Genomic DNA, 20,868 nt, shown 5'->3' on the forward strand with positions numbered 1-20,868 from the left:
CGCAGCCACACCTTCAAACCTCTTTCTTTCAATATCTGCTTGGAAAGTGGATGTTCAGCTATTTACACGTCAGTGGTTACAACGAAAGCAGCCCTGCATTCAAGACCTTTTATCTATGGCTGGACTTAAAACGAAAATTGTGTCAACTCGGGATATTATATCGCCCTCAAAGCTTAACTTAACATCACGATTTTAATACTGAATTTCAGCCTGTCTTTTTCTCTCTTCGTGCTCAATACAGCTCGTAGATTTTTACACACAGGTAGATTTTGCCTTACGTTTGTTGTAACCTTGTTTAAGCTTGTTTATTTCTTTCAGTTTGATACATTGAACAAAAACACGTCTCATAAAAGGGACAAAAAAGGCGCATTTATACAAGACACAGACACACCGTCTACCTCTTTTATCTAATGACTGTTCGGAAAACCAAATACATGCATGTGGTTACAGCAAAAGTAGCCTTAAAACCTTTTAAACCGAAGGCTGGCCTTTAAAGCAATTTTGTCAACTGGGAAGATCATACGCTTCAATGTTGTGCGCCTTGTAAAACATTACCGTGAGTTGAGCCAAGTAGAGCACCACTAATGCACTCTCAGTGTGAAACGGATTAACGGTTACTCGTAGTGACTTACACATGTGTACAGCACCACAATGCCCTTGTATACTTTATGCAGTGTTGAATGATAAAAAAACGAAGATGCAAAGATTCATCCGTCTCATAGATCCAGCTGCCAATAATGATAAAATACCGCGACTTTTAAAGATTTCAACCCCTTGGATTCTGGACACCAAACTGGGTCAAAATGGATTTTCAACTTTCTTGTAACATTTCTTTCAATGATCTTGAATCCAGACGGCATTCTGTCGCATTTTAGGGGTTGCCAAAATAAACAGGGCGCCAATAATCATCACTAAGGTAGATCAGAAAAAACGCGTTTTGATTGTTCTTGTAGTTAAAATTCCCATCGAATGTTGACAAAACGAGTTCGAGAGCTCGCACACATACCGTGCAACTTAAGCTTGTGAAATGTGAAACTCACCTCAATTTTCCATACTGCTGAACGTAGTGGTCTTCTGGTTAGCAATCTTGTTTTTTCTTCCTATAGTTTGCAATTATAGTCTGGCAGCAAGTGTTATAAGTCCCGTGCAAGTGGCACGACCTCGGTGTTCCCGTGTTTGAGCAGTGATGTAGCGCCTCAGAATGACACGTTTGGCTACTTTTCAGATGATCTCAACCGTTCCGAGTGACACCCTCTTAAGGGCGGCTTCTAAAATCCTGCTTTGTTCGCAGCCCAAGCGCGAAGCCCGCTGTATCTAGGTTTGTTGGCGGTGCAGCTCAGGCGTTCGTCTGCGCTACTCGGAGCCGAAAGCCTGTTTATACAGACTGTTTGTTGTTTCCCATGAAATCGCTGTTGATTTTGGCGACGCCTCTGAAGTGGATCCAGAAGTTACGCTGATTTTCCTTTTACTTGGCTTTTCAAATGTCATTGCTGTTTACAGTCACTCTTAGTTCTTTTTATGTTTGCATGATCTGCAAACTGCCTGTATATTGAGTAACTTACACGACCTGTGTTTAGTTAAAAATTAAATTCCAAATGAAGCAAGAACTATAAGATGATGTACTCTTGATGTACAAGATGTCCTTTACTACGTAGCAATGATTTACATCTCAATGTCGGCCGGATGTACCTGTTGCGGCGGGACCAGACGCCGCCATAGGCGGACCCCGCCGCTCCTAAGACTGTCCCAGACCATCCTTCTCAACGCCGGCAGTCGGAAGGCGTACACGAGAGGGTTCACGATGGGGACCAGCCACATGACGACGAGGAAGACGCAGAAAAAGTGCAAACTGACTGCACGCGAATCCACGCTGATGTTAAACGCAGTGACGAGTACCGACAGCTGCCACGACAGAAACAGGAGCCAGGCAACCAAGAACACGGCTATGATGACGAGGACGCTTCTGGCTTTTTTCTGCGCGGAGACGATCTGTTGCTGGTTCATGTGTACGCGCCCGTCCTCCTGTTGTTCGTTTCCGTCTGCTGCCACGGCCAGGCGCCGTCGGAGAGTCACGAAGACGCGCGCGTTCGTGAACACCACCACGCCAACCCCGGCAGCGCAGAGGACCGTCATGAACAGGATGTAGCTAACCTCCACTGCGCCCAGGAAACAAAGCTCGGCGCTGGTGCCCATCGTGTTGCAGTTCCATCCCATCATCGGGGAGAAGCAGAGCAGAGCGGCGGAGACCCACGCGACTGCCACCGCCGCCAGCACGTGCCAGCCCCGGACGGTGGTGTGGTAGAAGATGGCGTGTTGTACGGAGACGTAGCGGTCCATGGACAGAAGTACCAGCCCCGTCAGGGACAGAATCACGGGGAAGTGCAGCACCGTGACTAAGAACAAGGTGAACTGTCGATACGTCACGACATCATCCAACTCGAGCATAACGTTGCCGATCACATTGGTGATGATGTCGGTGAAAGCCAGATTTGCGATCAGGTAGTACAGCGGTTTGTGTTGCTGTAACTTAGCAACGCCGAAGACGACGAGACTGTTAAGCAGGATACCAATGACACTTAAAGATACCGTCAAGACTTCTCTTCCGAGAAAACCAAATGCACCCGAGCCAGAATCCCAACAAATCGTCTTCACAGCTTCGAAAGTCAGGTTTTCGGCGAGACCGCTTTCCGCGAACCATTGTAGACACTTGCCACTAGCGTTGGGGTGTGTGTCGGCGGTTGGGGTAGAACTGAGATTTACCTCCATTTTTATCTTGACGAATAATCTTGATGAGGCACCCTACGGTTACGGTGGTGTAAGCAAGGAAGATTGTCTCCGTTTGGACTAGTAAGAATCTGGCTCCAGGTAACGCACGCTGGTGACAAACCCTCAGTGGTAGCAATATTTTTAGGAAGTTCGTCTCCTTCACCCTGAATGGAGAAGAGGAAATTCCGAACGGAAACCTTGCGGATGGGCTAGATCAGTACTGTTGCCACGTACCTGACTCTTGGCTCTGATTCTTTACAGAACTGCTTTGCCTGTCTAAGCATTCTCCTACCCGAAACAGCTTGATGATGAAGGTAGGAAACCTCCAGCCGTACGATTTAGTATTCTCTACCCTCTATGTCGAGGGAGATGCAGGCAGGAGTGCGAATGACTGCACACATTTGTCACCCGCAAACTTAAAGGCATCAGATCAATCATGTGTGAAACGCCAAAGAAGATTCTAAAGGAAATTGTTTCTCTTTCATCCTCTCAGTTGTCTTTATGGCTGCATGAGGTTAATGAGATGCACATCCGTTATAATTAGTTTCCGTGATCATTGAGAGGATAAGACGGACGTTGCCACAGATGTGCACGCTTTTCATCATGCCGAAAAACACTTAAACATATTAAAACCTGATTAGACCACCTGCTGTAGTGTTTCATCATCGTCATCTGGTCAAGACAGTCTCACGGATGTCCATGACTCTTCTTCTCTATCCCTCCCTATCCTCCATTGCAGTTGGCAGGTCTTCCAAAGTAAAGTTTGCATTTGGACACAGTTGAAGGATGTAGGCAGTGCATGGTCTGCCTACACTTGCATGGCCATGGTTTGGTGCCCATAGAAGAATGTCGCTGGTGATCTCTCCCTTGCTCCTGCAGGAGAAGCGAAGCATGACGTTCACCAGATCTCACAGATGGCTGGTGTTCACAAAAACATAAATGGCCCAAAGATCCTGTGATTCAGATGGAGTTGTCGATTTGAGTCAAGTGGATATGAGATTACTTATGAAGCACAGGCCACTTGATCAAAGCAGACATTTTGTCGTCAAGGAAGAAGAGGAAGATTAATAATGCTTCGTGTTTTGTAATCTGATTTAGACATAGATGTGGGTGTGATCGTTATATCCACAGCTTACTAGAAGAAACCCTGTCCGGGATTTCGAGCTGCAAATTACCACATGACCTATATAGAGATATGTCGTATTTGTAATTTTAGCCCTCTAGTTTACCGGGAATATCATATGGAAGCTCCTGTATGCTCTCATCTTGCGATCAGCTAAGGCCACATTTCCAAGCGGAAGGACGCCGTTATGCAACAGATGAGCGACCGACAAAAATCAACGGTCATGTAACGTAGATCACCTACAGATAATTTAAGACCTTGGGAAGTGAATGAATGGACTTTATTGCTCAACAATCGTACATGGTACAATGTATGGCATTAAATCAACAATACTATATGGCTAATCTATCCTACACTTCCAAGTACTAAATTTTATCGAAACCAGCATATGGGTTACAATATAGTCATATATGGGTAATACCTAGTAATTTCTGTCTCCCTTTTGGAATGATTTATGGAGAAATTGACCTATGTAGGTGGATATAGGAGTCGGACATGACAACAGTACATAGAAAATATTGCTTTGTGTACAAGATATGGTGATGTTTGTCTTAGTAGTAATAGTCTGTAACAGCGCATCTCTGATATAAACAACGTGTGTTCCCATGGCAACCCGTGACGTATATGATTAGCGAAGAAGATTGTACACTGGTCAGGCAACTGGTTTTCTTCTACATCCTAGCTTTTATCTTACGCTTCGCTGTATGAAACTGAAGAGATGTATTTTTTTATTAAATACCGTTTTGTTGATGATCAGCAGGGGTGCTGCCAATTTGTTCGTTTATCATCTCACCGACAAACACCGAAAGAACACGCTTTTAGGTAATTGTTGTTTGAACTCGTAAGGCGTTACGAAGAATATTTTACAAACGGAATCTTTCCGAGGATCCAGATTTTACGGGATTGTGCAAATAGATTGTTTGTTTATCACAATATATCATGATTCAATGACATTGCTTCTTTGCAATCATTCAAAGTCAAAATATTTATTGTTCCATATTATAATCATATCCACTAAATTGCAATAAAGATATTGAGAATACAATGACCATTTCACTTTAAGTCAAAACCACAGCTACATTACAATGACAGAGTTGCAATTATCTAGTATTTCAAAGTCACATACTATAGAATAACAAAGGAATAAATAGATCCACTTTCTTCCGAGGCATCGACATGCAGTTCACTGAACTTTTGTCTGGTATGATAACGATATTCACCATTCATGCTACATGCAGCAATGGCTGACATTCCTACCCAAACCAGAGAGACGTTATTTTCCTATAACAACACTTTGGTCTTTTACACAGTCAGTTTCAACTTACGCATACTGTCTATATCTATATGCTAGAGGTCAACTACATTACAGTGCTCAGCAACGTTTAAAGTTCTAAATATCTTTTTTCAACTAATAACAATACCATTATCACATTTAAATAGACATATGTAAATTACAACGGAAATTTCAATTTACATCAGTATATATCGACAAAATAATTACAGAATTCCATTCATCTACTATTAATAAAAGTCACATAAGATCGCCATAGAAGGAAAAGGTCCCCTTTTTTTCGGCATAACAAAATGAAAATCACTGAATTTTTGCCCTGTATAAAACGATATTCAACATCACAAAAATATACCATGCCAAAAACAACAATGGTTCAAATTTATGCCCTAATCACTGAAGTTACACATACTTTATTTTCCTTCACCAGCGCTATGAATTGATTTCAAAAAGTTTAGGAAACTTAGTACTACGTATATTTTCGACTTTTACATTACCAGAATCTCTATAACAACATGACTATAACTTACATCTCTATGGCGGCCGGATGCACCTGTTGCGGTGGGACGAGACAACGCCATAGGCGGACCCCGCCGTTCCTAAGACTGTCCCAGACAACCCTTCTCAACGCCGGCAGTCGGAAGGCGTACACGAGAGGGTTCACGATGGGGACCAACCACATGACGACGAGGAAGACGCAGAAAAAGTGCAAACTGACTGCACGCGAATTCACTCGGACGTTGAACGCAGTGACAAGAACCGACAGCTGCCACGACAGAAACAGGAGCCAGGCAACCAAGAACACGGCTATGATGACGAGGACACTTCTTGCCTTCTTCTGCGCGGAGACGATCTGTTGCTGGTTCATGTGTACGCGCCCGTCCTGCTGCTGGTTCAGGTCCACTGCCACGGTCAGGCGCCGTCGGAGAGTCACGAAGACGCGCGCGTTCGTGAACACCACCACGCCAACCCCGGCCGCGCACAGGACTGTCATGAACAGGATGTAGCTAACCTCCACTGCGCCCAGGAAACAAAGCTCGGCGCTGGTGCCCATCGTGTTGCAGTTCCAGCCCAACATCGGGGAGAAGCAGAGCAGAGCGGCGGAGACCCACGCGATTGCCACCGCCGCCAGCACGTGCCAGCCCTGGACGGTGGTGTGGTAGAAGATGGCGTGTTGTACGGAGACGTAGCGGTCCATGGACAGAAGTACCAGCCCCGCCAGGGACAGAATCACGGGGAAGTGCAGCACCGTGACTAAGAACAAGGTGAACTGTCGATACGTCACGACATCATCCAACTCGAGCATAACGTTGCCGATCACATTGGTGATGATGTCGGTGAAAGCCAGATTTGCGATCAGGTAGTACAGCGGTTTGTTTTGCTGTAACTTAGCAACGCCGAAGACGACGAGGCCGTTGAACAGGATAGCTATAACACTTAAAGATATCGTCAAGACTTCTCTTCCGAGAAAACCAAATGCACCCGAGCCAGAATCCCAACAAATCGTCTTCACAGCTTCGAAAGTCAGGTTTTCGGCGAGACCGCTTTCCGCGAACCATTGTAGACACTTGCCACTGGCGTTGGGGTGTGTGTCGGTGGTTGGGGTAGAACTGAGATTTACCTCCATTTTTGTCTTGACGAATAATCTTGATGAGGCACCCTACGGTTACGGTGGTGTAAGCAAGGAAGATTGTCTCCGTTTGGACTAGTAAGAATCTGGCTCCAGGTAACGCACGCTGGTGACAAACCCTAAGTGGTAGCGATATTTTTAGGGAGTTCGTCTCCTTTACCCTGAATGGAGGAGAGGAAACTCCGAACGGAAACCTTGCGGATGGGCTAGATCAGTACTGTTGCCACGTACCTGACTCTTGGCTCTGATTCTCTACAGAACTGCTTTGCCTGTCTAAGCATTCTCCTACCCGAAACAGTTTGATGATGAAGGTAGGAAACTTCCAGCCGTACGATTTAGTATTCTCTACCCTCTATGTCGAGATAGATGCAGGCAGGAGTGCGAATGACTGCACACATCTGTCACCCGCAAACTTAAAGGCATCAGATCAATCACGTGTGAAACGCCAAAGAAGATTCTAAAGGAAATTGTTCCTCTTTCATCCTCTCAGTTGTCTTTATGGCTGCATGAGGTTAATGAGATGCACATCCGTTATAATGGGTTTCCGTGATCATTGAGAGGATTAGACGGACGTTGCCACAGATGTGCACGCTTTTCATCATGCCGAAAAACACTAAAAAATATTAAAATCTGATTAGACCACCTGCTGTAGTGTTTCATCATCGTCATCTGGTCAAGACAGTCTCACGGATGTCCATGACCCTTCTTCTCTATCCCTCCCTATCCTCCATTGCAGTTGGCAGGTCTTCCAAAGTAAAGTTCGCATTTGGACACAATTGAAGGATGTAGGCAGTGCATGGTCTGCCTACACTTGCATGGCCATGGTTTGGTGCCCATAGAAGAACGTTGCTGGTAAACTCTCCCTTGCTCCTGCAGGAGAAGCGAAGCGTAATCTTCTCTACATCTCACAGATGACTCGTGTTCACAAAGACATGAATGGCCCAAAGATGCTGTGATTCAGATGGAGTTGTCGATTTGAGTCAAGTGGATATGAGTTTACTTATGAAGCACAGGCCACTTGATCAAGGCAGACATTTTGTCGTCAAGGAAGAAGAGAAAGATTAATAATATATATATTAATGCTTCGTGTTTTGTAATCTGATTTAGACATAGATGTGGGTGTAATCATTATATCCACAGCTTACTAGAAGAGACCCTGTCCGAGATTTAGAGCTGCGAATTACCACATGACCAATATAGAGATTTGTAGTATCATACATTTGTAATTGTAGTCTTCTAGTTAACCTGGAATGTTATATAAAAGCTCCTGTATACCCTCATCTTGCGATCGGCTAAGGCCACATTTCCAAGCGGAAGGACGCCGTTGCGCAACCGGTGAGCGTTTTGTAATCTGATTTATGCCCAGATGTGTAATACGTGTAATCATTAATCCGCAGCTTGAGATCCTGTCCGAGGCTTAGAGCTTGAAATCACCACATGGCCTATTTAGAGATTTGTAGCATCGTACATTTGTAATTTTACCCCTCTTCTATATCAGGATTGTATGAAAGGTCTTGTATGCCTCATATTGCGATAAGCTAAGGCCACCTTTCCAAGCGAAGGACACCGTTATGCAATCGGTGAGCGACCGAAAAATAACGGGCATGTAGATCACTCTCAATTTCCATTCTTTGTAATTGTAGTCCTCGCTTACATGGAATATCATATGCAAGATCCTGTATGCCCTAATCTTGCGATAGGCTTAAGCCACCTTTCCAAGCAAATAGGACACCGTTATGCAACCATTTAGATCACTTACAGCTAGTTAAAGGCCTTAGGGATGATTCGAACATCGATCATAAAAAGAATCTTTATTGAGAAATCTTTGATATCATTCAAAGACAACTGGAATATCACTGGGAGACATTGGGTATCATAGGCCAATCGTTCAGTAACCGATGAGGGGCCAAAAATAATTGGCCTTTGGTATCAACACAGGTAATTTCAATACCACTCCAGGTCCGAGCCCGTGGCATTAGTAGGAGCGAACACGGTGGCGGTAGCGTTAATTAAGATTCCTCTTCATGTTCTCTCTAAGATGCACACTAGTGAAAACTTACGGGCTGCGGCAATGTAAGAGCGGCAGAGCAGGTCTCAATGTGTGTCTCCCTTAGTTTGAATTCGCTAGCATTTTGTAATGAATGTTGCCAGCGTTGGCGCTTATATATTTCCTTTTGAATTATTCACATCACAGCAGGATGGCGATGTATCTCGACAGGCTGTCGATGTGAATCATCCAGGCCTTTGGTCTTCATTTCCATCCTAAATATTCTTTGTGGATGCATGAAATTAATGAGATGCATTTCCATTAAGGTTTCTACAGGTGGGCTCCCTTCTTGTCATACAGGAAAACACAAGAAACCATGTTATTGCAGCACCTGCCACTAAGCCTTAAAAACGTCAATAGATGCCGTGGTTTAGATAAAATTGTCGGTTTGAATAATAATAATAATAATAATAATAATAATGGTTTATTTCACAGAAGCATTTCGCAGCCTTTAGGCTGAATTGCACACTCCTTTCACATGAGTAAAAAATCGACTGTAGGCAATACAATTGATTAATATACAGCTGGGTAAAATCCTATACATAAAATTCACGGCCTTAAAGATTAAAAGTATTTTTTTTAAATTCTATTGATATGATTAACAGCAATAGGATAATCTCAGCGTTTGTATTGCTTACTAATCTTGAACATTTTACATTGGTATTTGGTCGTCGATACAATACATGATCATTTAACAATACAATAACAATACAAGAATTAAAGTTTGATGGGGTTTTCATTCACATATCAACTTATGCACCTGTCTACATACTGTTATTTAGCAAAGTAGTTAGATATGGAATTGGGCTGTTTCTGTAGCGCTCTGTGTGTACTGGCAATGTTACTAGTTGATTGTTTTGTCGCGTTACCCTACCGCTGACGTCTTCTCTACGCTTGGGAAGCCAGTGTCGGTACTCGTCTGAGGCGTACAGGCTCTTCGCGAACTTCAAACAAAGGGCATCCCGTCTATCATTGAGTTTCTCTAGGTTTAATACTTGACATGACAGTGAGTAACTGTGGTAGCTACTTCCCAGTATAATCCTCGTTGCACGCCTCTGTATGTTCTCAATTTTCTTCCGTTGTCCGTTTGTCAGACCTCCATGCCACACAGGGGCGGCATACTCTAAAACTGGGCGAACAAAGCACTTGTAGACCGTCAGCAAATCCTCCACTGGTAAGTTGAATTGTCGAAGTCTGCACAGTAAGTATAATCGTTGGTTTCCCTTCTTGGTCATTTCTGTAACTTGACTTTCCCAACCCAGGTTTGCTTGAAATATGACTCCCAAGCATTTTGCAATGGGCACTACCTCCAGCACATGTCCATTGATGGAAAGAGGGGGTGGTGGTGGAGGGTTGCGGGCAAAGCAGATGTGCACAGCCTTGCACTTAGAGGGGTTAAGTTTCATCTTGTTTTTCTCGGTCCAGCTTGACAGGTTATCCAGGTCGTTTTGCAGCTTAGATGGTTCGGATGTGCGCCTTGATTCGACGAGGTTCAAATCGTCAACAAAGGCCCTCGACGGTGAGTTCATGCTGTTTGTTAGATTGTTGACGTGAGCTATAAACACTATCGGGCCCAGCTTGGTGCCTTGAGCGAGCCCGCACGTGAGTTCCTTCTTCTTGGAAAGCGCACCATGGTATCTGGTTCTCTGCAAGCGTTGTGAGTGGAAACTGACAATCCAGGGGATAATTTCTGGCCTGACTCCCAGGTTGATCAGGTGCTTCATTGCTACTGTATGATCCACTAGGTCGAAAGCTTTGCTAAAATCCGTCAATACCCAAGTGCTGGAAGTTCCTCGTTTGTCTGCTGCCTCATAGAGTTGATTAGCCAAAGTGATAAGACAATGCGTTGTTGATCGCCCCTTGAGCCCCCCAAACTGGTTTGGAGAGATACTGTTCTTCATATCCTGCAGCATCCAAGTTGCCACGAAGTCCTCACATACTTTTGAGATGAGGGAGGTTAGCGAAACGGGTCGTAGGTGGTTGATGTCTGGTGGACTAGTCTTCGGGAGCGGTACCACCACTGCCTCTTTCCACTCGTGTGGCACCCTACCTTCCAGCAAAGAGGAGTTTAAGATGTTGGCAATAGGTTCACTCAGTTCGACTGCGTATTCCTTGAGCAACCTACCGTCAATTCCGTCAGGGCCTGCAGATTTTGTTGTTTTGATCTTGCACAGTTTCCAGTACACATCCCAAGGCTGCACTGTTGGAGGGGGACGGCTTGGGAGATACGTTGGTAAGTTAGACAGGTCGAGGGGTGGTAGTGATGTTGTTACGTCGGTAAATTTCTGGTTGATGAAATTTGCCATGTCGTGATGATTTTCTGGATCGACCCCTTCGGCTTGGACGGTCATGGCTTTTTTCTGTGTGCCTGTTAAAACCTTTATCTCCTTGTACCAAGCGCTCGGGTTGTCTTTCTTCTGAATTAAGTAGTTCTGTGGATATGAGTTATATTGAGCAGAGGCCATTACTACAAAGGAGCTTAGAAGAAGAGGAAGATTAAGAAGGCTTAATTTCTTTTATTATTTTTTTATTCGGTCATGTTTACCCAGGGTAGCCCAGCCCAGCTCAGTGATTAGGCTACACCAAGTAATTTCTATGGATAACGTCCACGCGCGCATTGATTTGGTCTGTTCCCCCCCCCCCCCCAAAAAAAACACACACAAGAAATTCCGCTTCCTGTAACTATGACCAAAGAGTTCCTTTTTAATATACTATGTTTCTGCAGGCCTGCAAAATCAATGGGATATGGAAAGAAACAGGACAGGACAACAACTGCTGTTCAACTTCAACTGATTTATTCAAATTATTGCTGTTTTCATGATGAATAAAAGAATTGTTAGTTGTTATACTGTGTTCTCTCATTCAATTTGTGTCCTAACATGTGTCGTCGACTATTATATTTCAAATCTAGGCATCTTGTTTTTTTCGGCCCTTCTTGTTTTTTTTCGCGCTCTCGAATTAGATTTAGGGTCTCCAAAGGACGTCATCCATAAAAATTACTTGGTGTAACCTTAACTGTTTTACAGGAGGGCCCTGTGCTACACATGATACTGTACGTACAGTGATAATACAAACAGAAAATTAAGATAATTGAATGACAATATAATTCGTCTTTTGTAATCTGACCGAGGCATAGATGTTGGTGTAATCATTACAGACACAGATTGACTAATGAATTTGGGTCAAGCAGGTGTGTGGATATCAGTTTAGTATAATATGGAGTACAGGCCATTGGTTGTTCTGATGTACTAGAAAACGAGGCTGTTGAGCAGGGCGCAGATGACACTTAAAAATGTTTTCATTCACTCAGATCAGCATCTCAAAGCGTGTTGCTGCTGTTTATTCGTGCGGTGGCAAGCGGGTACCTTTGTAGCATACTTACAGTAATCATCAGCAAAACGGTAGCTAATGAAAATGCATTACATCAATCTTGGGCATCCACGAAGAAAATCAAAGGCCGGAAATAAAGACCAGTGGCCAACATGATCTTCCAAGACAACCTACAGTGATGTGAATAATCAAATGGAGATGAAAACGCATGCGGCAATGCTATCACAAAGTGCTAGCGATGTCCAAGGGAAACACACGTTGAGACCTGCTTTGCCGCTCTAACATTATCGAAGCTTTTCACCAGTGTATATCTTCAAGACAACATGGAAGGAAATCTCAGCGCTACCGCCACCGGGTTCGCTCCTCCCAATGATACGGGCCCATGCCTGGAATGGTTCGCCGAAAACGATATCGGCGAAAACCTGACATTTAAGGCTGTGAAGACGATTTGTGCGCCATCAGGATGGGGCCCGTTTGACTTTCCTGGCAGAGAAGCCTTGACGGTAACTTTAAGTGTCATAGGTATCCTGCTCAACAGTCTCGTCGTCTTTGGCGTTGCTAAGTTACAGCAAAACAAACCACTGTACTACCTGATCGCAAACCTGGCTGTTACCGACATCATCACCAATGTGATCGGCAACGTCATACTGCAGCTGGGATATCTGGTGACGTATAGACAGTTCACCTTGTTCTTAGTCACGGTGCTGCACTTTCCCGTGATACTGTCTCTGACAGGACTAGTACTCCTGTCCGTGGACCGCTATCTCTCCGTACAACACGCCATCTTCTACCATACCACCGTCCGGGGCTGGCACGTGCTGGCGGCGGTGGTCGGGGCGTGGGTCTCCGCCGCTCTGCTCTGCTTCTCCCCGATGATGGGATGGAACTGCTACGCGATGGACTTGAGGAAGAGGCTATGCTACCTTGGTGCTGTGGAGGTTAGCTACATCCTGTTCATGACAGTCCTTTGTGCTATCGGTGTTGGCGTGGTGGTGTTCACAAGCGCGCGCGTCTTCGTGACTCTCCGACGGCGCCTGGCCGTGGCAGTGGACGGGAACCAGCAGCAGCAGGACGGGCGCGTACACATGAACCAGCAACAGATCGTCTCCTCGCACAAAAAAGCCAGAAGCGTCCTCGTCATCATAGCAGTGTTCTTGGTAACCTGGGTTTTCTTTCTGTCGTGGCAGCTGACAATACTTGTTACTACGTTCAACATCAGTGTCGATTCGCGTGCAATCAGTTTGCACTTCTTCATCGTCTTCCTCGTCGTCATATGGCTGGTCCCCATCGTAAACCCTCTCGTGTACGCCTTCCGACTGCCGGCGTTGAGAAGGGTGATCTGGGACAGCCTTAGGAACGGCGGGGTCCGCCTATGGCGTTGTCTCGTCCCGCTGCAACAGGTTCATCCGGCCGCCATACAGATGTAAGTTATAGTCCTGTTGTTACCGAGATTTTGGTATTTGAATGTCGAAAGTATGAGTACGTTTTCTAAACATTTGTGTGAACATACCATAGTGCTGTTTAAGGAAAATGAACGCTTTGTAAGGACAGACATGTAATCGTTGTTACAGAGATTCTAGTATGTAAATGTTGAAAAAGTATACGGAAAGGTACGTTTACTAAACACTTGTTTAAACATACCATAGTGCTGCTTGAGGAAAATAAGACATGTGACACCTCAATGGCTAGGACAGACATGTACACAATTACTTTTTGTAGCATGGACATTTCCATATAATGTTGAACATTGTTATATTACCAAGTCCAGTGAACTGCATTTTGTTGTGTCGGAGAAGAAGTGGATTTTTTCTTTCAATCGCCAATTGACATTTAAGTAGTAGATTATGGCGATTATGTTATTGCATTGTCGATGCTAAATTGATACTTTCTTAATCTTATTTCCATTATTCTGTAGATATCTTTATTTGAATGTGAAAGGGTATTTTCTAATTCGTTGTAAGAGTAGATATTTCAAACTTCAAATTAAACGTTAGTTTAAATAACTATAAAAAGACCATGTCGTGTTTTGCAGGACAATAACTTATATATAAGGTCTGTGGTTTGTGAATTGGCGATAACAGCATCTGCTGTGTTTCATTAGTGATTAAAGAATATCCGGATTTGCTGTCGAAAACGTGTGCCTGTTTCCACACTTGAGTAACTGTTACCTTATGATGTTTAAGGTATTGAAATTATCTCGAAATTACCTTAGTTGATGATCTAAATGACCAATTTTTCAGTCGCTTATCGTAACCCAACGATGTGGGAATGACCTCCAAGTTTTGTTCTATGCTCTCACCGATCGCCTAAAATTGTCTTTTAATGATCGACGTTCAAATCATCTTAAATATGTTTTAACGATTGGTCTAAATGACTATGGATTTTTCCGGTTTAAAAACACCTCATCATATTTTTTTCTTATAGGATACAGTCATCATTGTGACACAATCAGGATTTCTTATAATTTTCATACAACCATGGAGTAAAAACAGACTTCGGCAATAGCCAATTCACTATCACAAGCATCAGTGACGCTACAATCGTTTAAGCCGCAGCTGATGGTGTTTCCAACATGCTTCCTGGATACAGCACGCTTAAGTCTTCAATATAGGATGATAAGATATTTTGACATGAGGACAGTACTGGCTCGTTTTGACAACTTGGCAGTACGCCATAACATGCTAATATCCAGGTTACAGCTTGAAGCGAATAAAGAAGTCACTCTGTCTGAACTACATTGTTCCTAATGTATGATATCGTTGTTTAACCATCATCGAATTTAAAAAAATACATTATGATTCCCATTTTTTAAAGGACTCAACCTCTTGTTAGGCACATGCATGAGCTTGTGATACTAGGCACACAGTGTTAGTTATAAAAACGTAAAGAACAAAACGAAGTTATACTTTGTAAAACGGCAAGGTAATTCTGTCTCACGCTCGCGTATGGATTTGGGATCTTTGATAAACGTCACACGCAAAACGAGGTTCGTGCTTCATGTAGCTAAAGCGAGTAAAACAGGTCATTCCCCTGCTGATTTTCGGCAAGATGAAAAGTGATCCCATCTGCCACAAAGTCGTTTTAATCTTTTTGATACCACTCCCTCCCATAATGAAAGCACGTCAACATGCCTCTTCAATATCCCATGCAACTAAGGGGGTGAAAGCTATCAAATTAGCACCATTCGCCTGTATGATCTTCACGAGTGATTCCTACATGTGCATCAATGATCGCTGCTTTTGATCCCCATATTGATATCAAGTCTTCGCATTCTACAGCGGGCAAACAAAGTGTGCTTCGCACTAAGAGGTGCTAAAAAGGAAGAAGGAGAATTAATCTCTCGGACGGCAGTTGTTTTCTTCCTTCAGGTTTGCTCCTGTCGGGACATTTGGGGAGATCAGGTATAAAGCGATTTGTAGAGAAGGCCACAACGGACGCATCGAACCAGAACAGGTTCATTTGAGGCCAGAACGAGTAGAAGCGCTGACCTAACTCCTTCTTTTACATATTACTTTATCATCGGAAAACGGTGGGCAACTCATCACCGATCAAAAAAGAGACGGACAACAGCCGCGCCCGGTGTCCACCGCACGATTGATTTTCTAGCCAGTGCCTGGTTGGAAAGACAACATTATTTCCAATACAACGAACACAGTAACCAACGGGAACTGCAGTACCGTTTTACCTGTGCAGATATTCAACAACAGAAAATGGAGACTAATCTCAGCTCCACTCTAGCCAGGTTTGGTCCACCTAACGCCACTGGTCGGTGCTTCGAATGGTTCGCGGAAAACGGACTGAGTGAAAACGTGACTTTCGGGGACGTGGTGAACATTTGTGGTGGGAACTCCGGCTGGGGTCCGTTCGCCTTTCCTGGGAGAGAAGTCTTGACAATCATCTCGAGTGTTCTTTGTGTTCTTCTCAACGGCCTCGTCGTCTTCGGCGTCGCCAAGTTACAGCAGAAAAAACCGCTGTGCTACCTGATCGCAAACCTGGCCGTTACCGACATTATGACCAATCTGGCTGGCAACGTTATGCTTGAGCTTACGGAAGCCGTGACGTATCGAAAGTTCATCGTCTTCATAGTCACGGTGCTGCACTTCCCCGTCATCCTATCGCTTACCGGGCTGGTACTCCTGTCTGTGGACCGGTATGCTTCCGTTCAGCACCCCATTTTCTACCACGCTACCGTCGGCGGCGGGCACGTTCTGGCGGCGGTGGCCGGGGCGTGGGTCTCCGCCGCTCTTCTGTGCTTCTCCCCGGTGACGGGATGGAACTGCAGCGGGCTGGAAACCAACGACGAGCTGTGTTTCCTGGGCGCAGTAGAGGGTAGCTATATCCTGGTAATGATAGTCCTCTGCGCTGTCGGGGTTGGCGTGGTGGTTTTCACGAACGCGGGTCTTTGTGACACTCCGACAGCGTCTAGCGGTAGCAGCAGATAGAAACCAGCAACAGCAGGACGGGCGTGTACACATGAACCAGCAACAGATCGTCTCCGCGCAGAAAAAAGCCAGAAGCGTCCTACTGATCATAGCCGTGTTCCTGGTCGCCTGGCTTCTCTTCTTATGGTGGCAGCTGACGATACTGGTATCCATCTACAACTCCTGGGACAGCTTGAATGGCATCGGCATCAACCTGCAGTTTCGGTTCGTTTTCCTGGTCGTCTTGTGGATATCCCCCATCGTAAACCCTCTCGTGTACGCCTTCCGCCTGCCGGCGTTGAGAAGAGTGGTCTGGGACAGCCTTAGGAACGGCGTGGTCCGCCTATGGCGGCGTCTCGTCCCGCCGCAACAGGTACATCCGGCCGCCATAGAGATGCCAGTCATTGCTCCATAGTTATGGAGATTATACTTGTTATAAATGATGTACCTGTTACAGGAAAATATATCGATGTGTAGCCCTATTGCCTACCACGACATGAATGTTAAATTCTGGATAGAGGGGTTCTAGTATAAAAAATTTATTCACGCATTGCTTTTGGTACTTATCATAATCGATAATGTTTGACAATTGGTGAATTTCATTGTTTGTTAAAGCAAGAAAATAAATGTGCGATGATGATCATTTTGATTGTGTCGTGTATTTTTCCGCGTTGCACCTTCATTACGTCGTAGTTTGATAGAGGCCATTCGCAGCTGCAGGTTGGAAAATCTCTCAAAGACCTTTGAGTTAATGCTCAATATCTCACCAGACAAAGTTCAGTGAACTGCATTTGGCTGTGTTAGAAGAAAGTGGATCTATTTGCTCTAGTGGTATTCTGTATATGTTGCTTTTAAATAGTAGAGAATTCGGTTATTGTAATGTAGCTGTGATATTGACTTGCTGTTGAATGGTCATTGTCCTTTCGATATCTTAATTGTTATGTGGATATGATTATAATTTGGAACAATAAATATTTGGACCTTTAATGATTGAAAAGTATCAATGTAATTTATCTTATCGTAATATAGTGATAGTGCAAACAATCCATTTTTACAGTCAAATCAAAAGTAAATCCTTGAAAAGATGCCTTTTCTAAAATTGAATTTTGTTAGTCTTCACGAGGTCAAACAACAATCACCTCAAACCGTTTTCTGCCAATGTTTTCGGTGTTTGTCGGTGAGATGATAAGACAGCATATCGGCAGCATCCCTGCTGATCATCAACAAAACGGTCTCATTAGTATTTTTACTACCAAGTGGCAGTTTCAAAAGACCACATCATTTCTAACACAGCGAACTCCTCAATTCCGAGTTGACATTGTAACGGACGGGGACTGCATTACTATTTCACCTGTGTAAATCCTCAACAACAGGAAAAGGAGAGCAATCTCAGCTCTAATCTCACTCGGTTTTAGGAGATCGAGTAAAAGGGATAAAGCGATTTGTACAAAAGGTTATAACGGACTCTCCGGACCAGGGCAGCTCATTGGAGGTTCGAACCAATCGGAGCAGCTTGCAAGCGCTGACACCACTCTCTTCTATATGCTTCATTAAAGGATAACGCCGCCGAAAACGGAGGACACCGCCTTGAAGACAACTACTGCCAGACTACTGCCGAACAAAAAGAGGCGAACGACAGCCGCGCGCGGTGGCCACCTCACGATTGATTTTCTTTCTAGCCAGTGCCAGTTCCAAAACAACAAACACATCGACCAAACCGACATCGTAACCGCACAGTATTGATTCATCTGCGTGAATCTTCAGCAACAGAAAATGGAGAGCAACCTCAGCGCGGCTCTGACCAGGCTTGGTCCACCCAAGGCACCTGGCCAGTGTTTGGAATGGTTCGTGGAAAACGAACTAGGCGGAGACCTGACATACGAGGCAGTAAATATGATTTGTGTGCCATCAGGGTCGAGACTGTATGACTTTTCCGGCAGACAAAGTTTGATGATAACTCTAAGCGTCATCGGCATCTTACTCAACGGCCTCGTCGTCTTCAGCGTAGCTAAGGTACAAGAACACAAGCCGCTGTACTACCTGATCGCGAACCTGGCTGTTACCGACATCATGGCCGGTGTGATCGCAAACGTCATGCTCGAGATAAGAGAGTTTGTGCCATATAGACAGTACACGCTATTGGGGGTCACTGTGCTGCACTTCCCCGTGATTCTGTCTCTGGCGGGGCTGGTACTTCTGTCCGTGGACCGCTATCTCTCCGTACAACACGCCATCTTCTACCACACCACCGTCCGGGGCTGGCACGTGCTGGCGGCGGTGGCCGGGGCGTGGGTCTCCGCCGGTCTGCTCTGCTTCTCCCCGATGATGGGATGGAACTGCTACGCGATGGACTTAAGCAAGGAGAGATGTTTCCTGGGGGTAGTGGAAGGTAGCTACATGTTTTCCATGACGATTCTCTGTGTGATCGGGGTTGGTGTCGTGGTGTTCGCAAACGCGCGTGTCTTCGTGGCACTCCGACGGCGCCTGGCTCTGGCAGTGGGCGGGAACGAAGAGGAGGATGGCCGTGTACATATGAACCAGCAACTGATCGTCTCCGCACAAAAAAAAGCCAGAAGCGTCCTCGTCATCATAGCTGTGTTTTTGGTAACTTGGCTGCTGTTTCTGTCGTGGCAGCTGTCGGTACTCGTCACTACGTTCAACATCCGTGTCGATTCGCGTGCAGTAAGTTTGCAGTTTTTCTTTGTCTTTCTAGTCGTCATGTGGCTGGTCCCCATCGTGAACCCTCTCGTGTACGCCTTCCGACTGCCGGTGTTGAGAAGGGTGGTCTGGGGCAGTCTTAGGAACGGCGGGGTCCGCCTATGGCGGCGTCTCGTCCCGCAGCAACTGGTATATCCGGCCGCCATAGAGATGCCAGCCGTTGATGTGTAGTTTAAGAGATTCTTGGACTTCAAGTACCAACAGACGTTTTAAATACTGTGCCAGGTACAGGAAAATCAGGTCAATTTTTGCCTCTATGCCAGGCCACAAAAGATCAATAACAACAGCTGCTGCGTTAATAGGAAGGTGCCAGTTTGAACGCTTTAAAACCTAGTCAGAAAATATTGTTATCCCGTATGATTTGATGAGTACAGTTTTATTTTCGTCTTAATAATGAAAGTATGCAACGATAATCATGGAGACTCCATTGCTTTTTTACCTTTGTATTACCTGTAAAATTGTAACACAAGTAAGTTATGAGGCTGAAAAGTCTATATTGTTTACCCTCTGTACCACGCTCTGGATGACCTTTAGTTAATATTGCCATTTATTTTGGCTTTTGCGGATTACTTGCCCAACTGCCCCAAAGTCGTTTCAATCATCTTAATACTTCTCTTCCCCGCCTAAAGCTTTTCATACTGAAAGCACTTAAAAATACCTCTTTAACTTCATCCAGCAACGAAGGGAATGAAAGGTATCAAAATAGCACCATTTGCCTGTATGATCTTCTCTGATGTCTTCTACATGTACGTCAATAATCGCCACCACTGATCCTCATGTACGTATTGAGTCTGTGCAGGGGGCAAACAAAGTCCGAGCTAAGACATGTTAGAGTAGAAAGAAGAAATGAGCTCTCGGCCGGGTGTCTTACTCTAACTTTCTCCGCAAAGCTGCTCCTGTCAGTTAAGAGATCAAGTAAAAGGGTGAACCAATTTCTATGAAATGTCATCACGGACGCTTCGAACCAGGGCAGGATTAGTTGAAGTCCAAACGAGTAGGTCAGCTTGCTAGCGCTGAACTAATTATCTTCGCCGAGAAGATTATGTTTTGTACGTTTGGGCCCCCTAGCGGCTTGTTTGGAACTGCAATGGGGAAATACAATATGATTCTCATTCCATAACTGAATTTTTCAAACGTACGCTTACTCTTTCGGCGTAACACATGAGCTTGTTCGCAGACAGTTGGCGGCAGTTTTGCAACCATAAGCAACAAAGCGAGGTCATAATTGGTGAAATGTCCATCGTTAGGCAAGGCAATTCTATTTCACATCCACGTATGATTTGGGGATCTTCGAAAAATTGTGCTCCTTGACGCCGGGGTCATTAACCTCAGCCAGCGAGAGATTGTGTAAACACAGGCTACATCTAGCTGAAACTCGCTGTTTTTCGGCAATAAATAAAAATCAGTCCATCTGCCGCAAAATCGTTCTAATCTTCTTGATACTCCTCCTCCGCGGAAAGCGCTTCAAAATGTCTCTTTAATCTCATCTAACAGAAGAAGCGGAAGAAAGCTATCAAAAGAGCACCATTTGCCTGTATAATCTTC

The 20,868-nt window shown here is 44.7% G+C and overlaps 4 protein-coding genes across 4 annotated transcripts; 3 read left to right on the top strand and 1 right to left on the bottom strand.

The window, feature by feature from the left end:
- Positions 1–1,662: 1,662 nt before the first annotated feature.
- LOC136426470 (melanocyte-stimulating hormone receptor-like) lies at positions 1,663–2,766 on the bottom strand. The gene has a single exon (XM_066415134.1). It carries the CDS (start codon positions 2,764–2,766, stop codon positions 1,663–1,665), a length of 1,104 nt encoding a protein of 367 aa, XP_066271231.1.
- Positions 2,767–12,507: 9,741 nt separating this feature from the next.
- LOC136426471 (melanocyte-stimulating hormone receptor-like) lies at positions 12,508–13,611 on the top strand. Its single transcript, XM_066415135.1, has one exon. It carries the CDS (start codon positions 12,508–12,510, stop codon positions 13,609–13,611), a length of 1,104 nt encoding a protein of 367 aa, XP_066271232.1.
- A 2,283-nt stretch (positions 13,612–15,894) lies between these two features.
- LOC136426472 (melanocyte-stimulating hormone receptor-like) lies at positions 15,895–17,020 on the top strand. The gene is made up of 2 exons (XM_066415136.1): positions 15,895–16,527; positions 16,604–17,020. The coding sequence occupies exons 1-2, from the start codon at positions 15,895–15,897 to the stop codon at positions 17,018–17,020; spliced, it is 1,050 nt and encodes a 349-aa protein (XP_066271233.1).
- Positions 17,021–18,240: 1,220 nt separating this feature from the next.
- On the top strand, positions 18,241–19,494 carry LOC136426473 (melanocyte-stimulating hormone receptor-like). Its single transcript, XM_066415137.1, has one exon. It carries the CDS (start codon positions 18,379–18,381, stop codon positions 19,492–19,494), a length of 1,116 nt encoding a protein of 371 aa, XP_066271234.1. The 5' UTR covers positions 18,241–18,378.
- Positions 19,495–20,868: the final 1,374 nt, after the last annotated feature.

This window comes from Branchiostoma lanceolatum, chromosome 2 (genome assembly GCF_035083965.1).
Source record: "Branchiostoma lanceolatum isolate klBraLanc5 chromosome 2, klBraLanc5.hap2, whole genome shotgun sequence".
Classification (NCBI taxonomy): Eukaryota; Metazoa; Chordata; class Leptocardii; order Amphioxiformes; family Branchiostomatidae; genus Branchiostoma; species Branchiostoma lanceolatum.

Coding starts and splice junctions, on each gene's coding strand:
- LOC136426470 (XM_066415134.1), bottom strand. CDS start 2,766: ATGGAGGTAAATCTCAGTTCTACCCCAACCGCCGACACACACCCCAAC.
- LOC136426471 (XM_066415135.1), top strand. CDS start 12,508: ATGGAAGGAAATCTCAGCGCTACCGCCACCGGGTTCGCTCCTCCCAAT.
- LOC136426472 (XM_066415136.1), top strand. CDS start 15,895: ATGGAGACTAATCTCAGCTCCACTCTAGCCAGGTTTGGTCCACCTAAC. Junction 16,528..16,603: donor TAGAGGGTAGCTATATCCTG/GTAATGATAGTC, acceptor ACACTCCGACAG/CGTCTAGCGGTAGCAGCAGA.
- LOC136426473 (XM_066415137.1), top strand. CDS start 18,379: ATGGAGAGCAACCTCAGCGCGGCTCTGACCAGGCTTGGTCCACCCAAG.